Raw genomic sequence first — 10,971 nt, 5'->3', positions numbered from 1 at the left:
AACATTTTTATCGAAAAAAAATATTATCTTTTTTATACAATATATTGATGAAAAATTAAAAAAATACTTTTGGTAAAAATACCTTCTTCCTATGTAATATTTTCATTAAAACTAAAAAAATTCTACTAAATTTTTTTATTTAAATAATTAATTTAAAAAATTAAAGGTAAATTTATGCAAATTTAATAAAAAATATCTCATCAAATTAATATAAATTTTTTTATAATTTATTTAAATAAAAATTATTTATAAATTCAAATATAGTTGAAAGGATCTTTTTGTACTTTACTTGGTGAATTTAGGAGGGTTAAAGTTAGATATAATGTTTCTGAAAAAAAAAATATATAAATAAATAAATTAGATATAATGTGATTAATTGGGCCAGCGTGGAACCAGAAAGAACAGCAGTTTACTGGGGCAGCAGCAAAACTGAGCCCGCTTAAAAGCCCCATTATGGTATCAGTTCTCGAAAAGGACAGCATCGACATTGAGATTTGAAGAACCCAAAAGTTAGAGAGAGAGAGAGAGAAAACAAAACCAGAAACAATAACGACACCGTCTCACCTAAGATAACACAGAGAAAAGCCACGTCAGCTTTATCACTGGCAGATTTGACACGAGACCAAAATACAACGGGACTATGATGAGCCTGTCATTCAAACCGCCATATCACGCCGTCAAAACTCAGACTTCTCAGATAAGTACTATCACACTAGGCATAGGACCAGTGCTATCACGACACCACCTATGTTATGTACCCTTAACTCCGTTAATTATATAACGGTAGCACTGTCTAAAAGTTATGAGTTCTTGCTCATAATTTATTAGTATTATTACTTTTTGCAACAAATTCTTTCATTTTATAAAAAATTACAAATTATCCTTGAAATTCCAGTGTTAAAATTGTCACGAGAGTCACATTATTGTGGTAAAAGATACTCCTACACACATGCAACAAATGCCCTCAATTTTTCCATTTTTAAATTAATTTTAAAAAATAAAATGATCATATTTTTGTCTAAACAATTGGCTCATGTATCACATGCATAAGATTACTTCAATGATGTGTAATTTTTTGTAAATTAAAAGTGTCGGTTGCTAAAAAATTGTCAATATTTCACATAAATGCCATCTATGTTTTATAATTTGGTTTATTTGCTCTTTAAGTGACTATAATCCTATTTAATAATGGTAGTGTATTATTTTACCTTTTTATTCATGAAATCTTAAATGTCATTTTAGGTATTAAAAGAGTAAAATTGAACTTCTATTTATTTTTTTTTATGATGATATCTAACGGATTTTGTTTACCTCTATCTAGTGTAACATAGAAAATATATATTACATAAATTAAAATTTTATGAAAGATAACTGAAATTATGAAATATAACAAGGTAAATGTGAATTATTAACAATTTTTATATGAGGAAAGTGAAATTTATATAAAGTACTAAAAATAATATATATGAATATTCTACAATTTTTTTGTTTTTATATTTTAGTAGAGAGTTTTTGTTGGCCAAGAAAATACAAACATCGTCAACTCTCCGTATCATGCGAGTCTTGCCGAATCGCAGAGCCAAAGACTTGCCAGTTGCCACTCATTCTCTCTCTAGAAATATCTTTCTCTCTCTATATCTCCTTGGTTGTTTTAGTTTATTCATTGAAGTTTGATGCTTAGAGTGTTCGATTCTCTTCACTAGTCCACAATGCAGCACCAGTAGTACTTATTTGGGCTGCCAAGTCTCTATGGTACTCGGTTCATCTCTGAAGCAACAGTGAAATCGCAGAGATGATGAGAAAACATTTCAGTTATCTTCTTCTTCCACTTCACATTTTCTCTGTTTTTCTCCTCTTCTACTCCTCCTCTTCTGATGGGTTTTCAGATCTTCAAGCGTTGTTGAAGCTCAAAGCCTCCATGATCGGACCAACTGGTTCTGGACTCCATGATTGGCAAGACGACGACTCGTCTAATTCGCATTGTTTGTTCTCTGGAGTTTTGTGCGATGACGAGTCACGAGTCATCTCTCTAAACGTCTCCAACGTTCCTCTCTTCGGCACCATCCCGCCGGAGATAGGGCTTTTGGACAAGCTCGTCAATCTCACTCTCACCTCCGACAATCTCACCGGTAAGCTTCCGATGGAGATGTCCAACCTCACCTCAATCAAGTTCCTCAATCTCTCTAATAACGCCTTCTCCGGTGAGTTCCCTGGAAATATGGTGGTCACGATGACGGAGCTTGAAGTGGTCGACTTTTACAACAACAACTTCAGAGGAAACCTCCCGGAGGATTTCGTGAAGCTGAAAAATCTCAGAACTCTTCAGCTAGGCGGGAACTATTTCAACGGAGTGATTCCGGAAGCCTACTCTGAGTTTCCGAGCTTGCAAATCTTAGCTTTGCAGGGTAATTGGCTCACCGGAAAGATTCCGGTTAGTTTGTCTCGGTTATCCAACCTTCAAGAACTATACATCGGCTACTGGAATCAATACTCCGGAGGTATTCCGCCAGAGTTGGGGTTGTTGAGCTCGCTCCGAATCCTTGATCTCGGAAGTTGTAACCTCACCGGCGAGATTCCGACGAGTCTGAGCAATTTGAAGATGTTACACACTTTGTTTCTGCAAATCAATAACCTCACCGGTCACATTCCGTCGGAGCTGTCCGGTTTGGTCAGCTTGATGTCACTCGATCTCTCCATCAACGAACTCACCGGAGAAATTCCGCCAAGCTTCTCGGAGTTGAAGAATCTGACGCTGCTCAACCTGTTCACCAACCATCTCTACGGTCGCATTCCGTCGTTCATCGGCGATCTTCCGAACCTCGAGGTGTTACAGATTTGGGGGAACAACTTCACGTTCGAATTGCCGGAAAATCTCGGCCGGAACGGGAGGCTATTGCTACTCGACGTCTCGTTAAACCACCTCACCGGAACAATTCCTCACGATTTGTGCAGAGGAGGGAGATTGAAGATGTTGATTCTGATGGAGAACTACTTCTTCGGACCGATTCCTGAAGAACTCGGTGAGTGCAAGTCATTGGTTAAAGTACGTATCATGAAGAACTTCTTCAACGGCACTGTTCCTTCTGGCTTCTTCAACTTGCCATTATTGGAACAACTCGAGCTCAGAGACAACTACTTCACCGGCGGACTCCCGACGGAGGTTTCTGCCAGATCACTCGCAAGTCTCACGTTGTCAAACAATAGGATCGCCGGAGAAATACCTCCGGCGATCGGAAATCTGGTAAGCTTAATCACTCTCTCACTCGAAATGAATCGATTTTCCGGTGAAATTCCCAAGGAAATCTCCAATCTAAAGATGCTTACTACCATAAACATCAGTGCAAACAGCATCACCGGTGAAATTCCGGCCACAATTGCACACTGTACAAAACTAAACTCAATTGATTTGAGTCGGAACAGTTTAGAAGGTGAAATACCTAAAGAAATTTCTAGGCTCCATGACTTGAACGCTCTCAATTTGTCAATGAACCAACTGAGCGGTCAAATACCTAATGAAATGGGATTAATGACAAGCCTGACAATCCTAGACCTTTCTGTTAACAACTTCTCTGGCCGGCGTCCAATCGGCGGGCAGTTAAGAAACTTCGACGGCAAGTATTTCGCCGGAAATCCGAATCTCTGTTTCTCACGCCATCAGATTTGCCCCTCTATTCAGACTACAGCTCAATCCTCTCACAAATCTCATCGGACGTCGTTTGGTACGTCGAAACTCATCATCACCACAATCATTCTCGTTACTGTGGCATTGTTATTGGTTGTTACATTGATGAGGATTAGAAAGAAGAGACTTCAGAGATCAAAAGCTTGGAAGCTCACGGCATTTCAACGGCTCGATTTCAAAGCCGAGGACGTTCTTGAGTGCTTGAAAGACGAGTACATCATTGGTAAAGGTGGTGCTGGGATTGTCTACCGCGGGTCCATGGCAATTGGGGTTGAGGTCGCGATCAAACGGTTGGTTGGTCGGGGTAGTGGACGGAATGATCATGGTTTCTCGGCCGAAATTCAGACTTTGGGAAGAATCCGGCATAGGAATATTGTGAGGTTGCTGGGGTATGTGTCTAATAAAGACACAAACTTGTTGCTGTACGAGTACATGCCTAATGGGAGTCTTGGAGAGATGCTGCATGGTTCGAAAGGGTCTCACTTGCAGTGGGAGATGAGGTACAGGATCGCGGTGGAGGCTGCGAAGGGCCTGTGTTATCTACACCATGACTGTTCGCCTCTGATCATACATAGGGATGTGAAGTCCAACAATATATTGCTTGATTCGGATTTTGAGGCTCATGTGGCCGATTTTGGGCTCGCCAAGTTCTTGCAGGACGCAGGTGCCTCCGAGTGCATGTCCTCCGTTGCTGGCTCGTATGGTTACATTGCACCAGGTGAGAGTAATCAATTACTACTTATTGTTTTCCATGGATGTCCATTTCTGTGCATTGACTTTGGGAGACAATATTATTTATTTAAGCAGTGTTTTGAATAATGGTATTTACTAGGAATTGGATTTTAAATTGAGATTAACAGAAGGGGATGTCCACCAGAGTGCTCTGTCTTTGGATTGAGACACAACATGTCTCTAAATTCAATGAAACTAAACATGATGACTTCTTGCTTCATAGAGTTGGAGAATTTGAAATGGGAATTGGATTTAAATAGATTTCTAGTAAGTACATAATGAATTAAAGGACTTTTGTAGGATTAAAATGAAATGGAATTGGATTAGTGTGAGCTCTCATCCTCATTTGTTGAACTGAGAGACAGGTTTCAGAGTGAGTATGAAAGTACAAGTTTTATTTGTGAGCCTGTGATTGTTTTTTTCTAAATTATATTGTTTTAAAATCTCATTAGAAGTGATTGGATTTTATGGTATTAGGTATTACGAAAAGGAGTCTATGATGAGGATTCTTTTACTAGGCTCACAACAATCTAGCAGTTGATGTTGGCAATTATTAGATTTTGTTACTATGATGGGGTGCTCTTACTAAGCTCGCAGCTCACTAGCTGTTAGTATTAATCTCCTGATACTTAAAAAGTGCGGAGTGAGTTTTCCTGATATAGATTTTCTTGTTACTATGATGAGGGAGCTCTTAAGAAGCTCACTGGTAGTTAGTATTAGTCTCTGATTCGTGAAGTGTGAGACGAGTCGTCCTGATATAGATTTTCTTGTTACTAGAATAATTTTTTTGGAACTTGCTTTTTAAATTCAAATGTTTTGAATGTTACATGAAACTTGATATAAAGTGTGATCTCTATGTCTGCTGTGATTACAAACAGAGTATGCCTACACACTGAAAGTGGATGAGAAAAGCGACGTCTACAGCTTTGGTGTTGTGCTGTTGGAGCTGGTAGCAGGGCGGAAGCCAGTGGGCGAGTTCGGGGATGGTGTGGACATAGTGAGGTGGGTGAGGAAGACGATATCAGAACTCTCCCAGCCGTCTGATGCAGCATCGGTGCTTGCAGTTGTGGACCACAGGCTCACTGGGTACCCACTTACCAGTGTCGTAAATCTGTTCAAGATTGCCATGATGTGCGTCGAGGATGAGAGCGCCTCAAGACCCACCATGAGGGAAGTGGTTCACATGCTCACTAACCCTCCCCAGACTGCCCCCAACCTCATCGCTCTTTAGCCTTCTATTTTGGTACTCTATGGCAGTCTGAAGTGTTTTTGGAGTGAATAATTAGGCAAATGGAACTGTAATTAATAATTTGTAATGGTAAGGTTGGTTGTGCTTCTTGTATTGGCATGAGATTGCTACTTTGATTTCTGTTTCCTTGTTAACTTCTCTAGTAGGCCACTATTTTCAATGTTTTGCTGAAATGTATATGTTGATATCTAATGGTACTTCAAAGAAGTGCGATGATTCTGGTTGTGTCTCAACTGTTGAATTCATGAGTGTGCTGCCTTAACAATTGGATTGAGAGACGGGGCAATTTCCCTCAATCCCAATCCAACAGCTGAATGATATATCATGACAGTTTTTCCCCAACAATTTTTAGTTTTTAAATGTTTGTGCGCATATGAGTAATATTGCCCTTTTTGTATCTCAATCTCTTTATAATAGAGGGTTTGAGAGGCCAGACAATACTAAACTACTACATTTTCTGTTTGTTTTTTTGGTCGAGAGAAAGTATATGTTGAAAATGCGTCCATATGACAACAAAAAAGGGGCATGCTTATCTTTTTAACTCCAGAAATTAGTTTTTTGTTTTTAAAATTGAAAATCAGAATATTGTTGTGTTTTCTAAAAAAACTAGTTAAAAAAAGGTCTGTTTTTTATAATTCTTTTAAAATAATTTTTTTTGTTTTCAGAATTTTTAAGAACCGTTCTCATAATTACAACTCCTCAGAATTACAAGTCAAACTGACAGTTCGTTTATTTTTGGACAACCCAATAAGGTTTGCAATCTAAACAAAGTTTAAAAATATGTGAAAAGTCTACTTTAGTTTTCATTATTTGATTAATTTTAATGATAAGATATCAAAATAATTAGAGGACCGAATTACCCTTTTCCTGTATATATGTATGTATATATATATATTATATCCAAATTTGTTTGGACAAAAATAACCAGACCATGCCACGTCATAAAACATATGTGCACTAATATAATCTTATAACACTGCTCCCAATCTGAACTCCAAAAACCCAATTTCGTCTATCTCTGCTCTAAATCACCATAACTATGGGGATGGCGACGGTGGTTGTCTGCTATGGGTGGCGGTGATTGTCGACTATGGGGATGGTGGCGATGGTTGTCGACTATGGGGATAACGGTTGTTGACAAGGATGATGGCTGTGGTGGTTGTGTGGTGGGGAATGGCGATGGCGAAGGCGACGATTGCAACCCATCCCGCCACCGAAAGACATCGACATAACGCCGACGCCGTCGTTAACGGCCTCCTCCACCTCCATCAGTTGTTGGACCTGAAACAGCCTCCGACCCAGCATACCTTGCAAATGGAAACCCTACTGCGCGTTACCAAAGTACCTCACGGAAAGCTTCAGTAACCTTCAGTTTCAGTTCCGGCGACTCATCTCAGTTCTTCAATCTGTACCTCCATGTTACTCCGGCGACCCTTGCTCGTGATCGAACCCCAAAGATCCCTCAGAAATCGTGCTCGCCTCCTCACCGTCGTTCACTCTTGCTCGCCAGAACCGTTGCGGGGGGCACTGTTGCGGTCGATCCGTGCTTGCGGATTTGATCGGCCTCCATTTTTTTGCTGGCGACGGTGGCTTTTTCATCGTCGTAGTGGCAGTGGACACTCCTTCATCGTCGTGGCGGCGGCGGTAGTGAATACACAGTGGTGGGTGGTTTTGAGGATGGAGATGATGGCGGGTTTGAGGGAGAGGCAGTGGGCCAGTGGCGGCTTGTTTGGATTAGGGTTAGGGTTAGGGGTAGGAGAAAGAAGAGAGAGGAGAGATAAAAAAATGGGTTTTTCAGATGGGTTATACCCGGTATAACCATTTACACCTATTTGATCAAAGGGTAGTTATGTCAATTGAAAATGGTTGTATTGTTTAAATTGATAATTTAATGTGTCAAAGGCGTCAATTCACCATTGCCGATGTCATTGTTCAAAAATAGGCCAATTTATATTTATATGTCCTTACCCCAACTCTCCGGAGGTTATTATGCTTTACTCAAACATATAAAAGGATTAGAGAAGGCAAAGAAAGGAAAATATAATTTAAACCATGTAAGTTTAGGTCCCGTTTAGTATGCGTTTTGTTTTTGTAATTTTTATTTTTTGGATTGTTACAATGTCGATTTTGGCAACAAAGCATGTTTGGTACAACCTTGTTTTATTTTATATGGTGCTAAAACACTTCATGAATAGTGGTCCAAAACTAAAATACTAAAAAATTATTTTTTTTTCTTATTTTGACAATGGTTTATAATCCAAAACCATAATAGTAGCCGTTTATGTCTTCGTTTTTACAGAACTAAACGTGCTTCCAATTATTTTTCAAAACACTCGTAAAACAAAAATATTATTTTTATTTTAACCAAAACAAAATATTTAAAATAAAGTGCATGCTAAACGGGTCCTTATATAAAGGTGTAACAAGGGTTATTTTGTCCCACATTGAAATCGGATGGGAAAGAGATTGGGTATAAATGGGTGGGTATGCAACCTTACCTAACAGTTCGAGCTTTTGGGTAAATGGGCAAGCGCCCACCCGTTACAGTTGGTATCAGAGCCAAACTTAGTCCTTGATCCGGTGCCACGCCAAGCGCCCGGCCCGGAAGGCGTCCGGGTGAGTCCACCCGGGTAGGCAGGGTGACCCAACCGTAACGAGGGCGTTGCGAGTTTGGGTGGGGAAGAATGTAACAAGGGTCATTTTGTCCCACATCGGAATCGGATGGGAAAGAGATTGGGTATAAATGGGTGGGTATGCAATCTTACCTAACAGTTCGAGCTTTTGGGTAAATGGGCAAGCGCCCACTCCTTACAAAAGGTTAGTAGAAAGGGAAAAAAATTGATTGTTTTTGTTTTGCGCGTGATAAGAGCAAAATTAGAATTTATTTGTTAAAAGGGAGGGCAAAACAGCTCAGCTATTGTCACAACCAGGCTCCCACATGTATAAGTTCCGGGGGATATAAGACTTCACAATCACCCCTTCTTAAGATCAGTGTCCACACTGAATCTGCCACATCGTATAGATATTGTCTAATAATATGTGCTATATTTTCTTCTCATAATTTTTGTTAATAGCATTATCTTATATACTCAACTCTAAAAAATATTTTTTTTCATTTGATGTTTGAAATCCATGGGTTTTCAAAATTGTGCCTTATTGTGTTCATTTAGTCCTCTTTGGGACGTGTAAGTGCTAATGTTATATATGTTACCCTTCTGTTTTTGTAATGAATATCATTTCTTTTTTAAAATTCTTGTTAACTAAAAGAGGCGCACTTCATGTCGTATTTTCCATGTAATTGAGTTTGTAACCTGTATTTTTTATTTTACTTTTACCCTTGCCTCTTTAGAATAGAGGAGAAATCCTTGTCCACTTTGCATTTATCAAATTACATATTTTTACCTTACAATTTCTAAAAACAGGAGGTAAATTAAAGACAAGTTCAAAGCATAATGGTGTTTAATAAGAGAGGTAAATTACCCTCCTCCACCTTTGTGAAAAGTTGAACTGAATGCGAGTCAAAATATTTATGTACTGGTTTAGTATAATCATTTTATCTAACTAGTTAATGTTACTTAACAAATTTGTATCTCAACTATTTCAACTTTCCATTGCCATATTGTTGTATCCATTTAAGGTTTTTATCCATTCTAGAGAGTTTTGAGTCTAGAGTGTTTCAGAGTAGTATGTTGAATTCCGGAATCGTGTAAAGAATACTAGAATTTAGTAATAATGAATAGAATAATGTTGAATGGAAGACATTTTAGAAAATAATTACAGAGAAGTGATTTCAATCGTAGATTATAACACATCTTAGCCGTCCATCATAGAGAGTATGCCTATACATAGATAGGAGCTCTCATTTATAATCAACAAGTTCAAAGTGAGTGAGGAGTCAAAAAAAAAAAAAAAAAAAAAATTGAGAGTCTTGCACAACACTTTCTTGAGTAGTAATTGTTGGGATTTATATGCCCTGGCATAACAAATTCTTATTTGGATTATAGTGACATATGTTCCTGACGTTTCTGAAATATTTATGCTTTATACAATTGGTGAATTCAATGTATTATGTTTCGATTCATTATAGAATTGATAGTGTCCACTTGATTACAAGAGATATTTATATATATATGTGATGGCGATCAATACATGAATATAAATAGTAATCATAAATTGTTCATAGTCGGTAATTATGGATGGACTCATGATTAATTAAGACTTGAATTGGATTCGCGTTAAGTTGAGATATATTGCGGGAGCCGTCGTATGCAATTGCTCCCTATCACCGTCATGGCATTTGACTCTTAAGTATGAGAAAAGTATAAACTCTTTATTAATTGATAATTATTTTGATTTGTTCGGCGGATACTTCGGGATCCTTAGACCGACACTTTGGATAGTTATGTAATTAATAGTTAGAGGGTTATATTTTCAATATTTGCATTATTGCTACTTGTATTTATTTTGTATTGATTATGATTGATCACAAAGTAAATTCGAAGGCCTTCGTGTATTTTTAGACAAAATGATTTATTATATATTTATTTATTTAAATTATTATTTTTGTCAAACAAATGTTTTATTGTGATCAAGTCAGAAATAATCAAAGGTACCAAAATAAATATATTAATTAAGTAGTCGGATTGATGGCTTTATTTATCCGATAACTAATTATGCATAGAGGGGTCAAAGTGCAACATTGACTTAGAAGTTATTTATTATTTAATTGGAGTTCAATTAATTTCTTTTAGTGGAGTAGAAATTAATTAATGAATTAATTGAATTGGGTCAATGGACCGGGCCAATTATTAATTCATTGTAGTTAATAAAATAATAAGTCCAAAGGATTCTTACTCATAGCTCAACTTGATATTAAAATCTTATTAGATTTGAGATATGTGTAATTAGAGATTGAGAAGAATTTGTTATTTCTTTTTCCTTATCTTATGTTGCCTATAAATATACATGGTATATGTATATTTTAGGGGTGACTTTTGGAAGAAGAAAAAATAAATATATTTTCTCTCTCTAGAAAATTAGGGTCAGTGTTCTCATCGAATGGAGGCTCTCACAAGCCTAATTTTCCAAAGTCATTCGTAGAGGCTTATGAGTGATTCCTAAAGGTAAAATAATTACCAAGAAAATTGAGATCCAAGGAGAAGGCATCTTGCTAAAGGATTTACAATAAGTGAGAACATTCACTTTAGAGGAAAGATTTAAAGGTTTACTCAGACCTTTGATGTAAGTATTCAATCTGTTAATTGAATGATACATCATATTTTATTTTTGCATAAAACTTGTCTCTATG

The 10,971-nt window shown here is 37.5% G+C and overlaps 1 protein-coding gene across 1 annotated transcript; it reads left to right on the top strand.

The window, feature by feature from the left end:
* The first annotated feature begins 1,526 nt into the window (after positions 1-1,526).
* Positions 1,527-5,879, top strand: LOC132280217 (receptor protein kinase CLAVATA1). The gene is made up of 2 exons (XM_059782391.1): positions 1,527-4,400; positions 5,293-5,879. Exons 1-2 carry the CDS (start codon positions 1,793-1,795, stop codon positions 5,643-5,645), a joined length of 2,961 nt encoding a protein of 986 aa, XP_059638374.1. The 5' UTR covers positions 1,527-1,792; the 3' UTR covers positions 5,646-5,879.
* Positions 5,880-10,971: the final 5,092 nt, after the last annotated feature.

The sequence above is a fragment of the Cornus florida genome, unplaced genomic scaffold (assembly GCF_030987335.1).
Source record: "Cornus florida cultivar Cherokee Brave unplaced genomic scaffold, ASM3098733v1 CherokeeBrave_3.0.0_Hap2_Chr10, whole genome shotgun sequence".
NCBI classification, from domain to species: domain Eukaryota; kingdom Viridiplantae; phylum Streptophyta; class Magnoliopsida; order Cornales; family Cornaceae; genus Cornus; species Cornus florida.
This window is presented reverse-complemented; position numbering and strand designations above follow the sequence as displayed.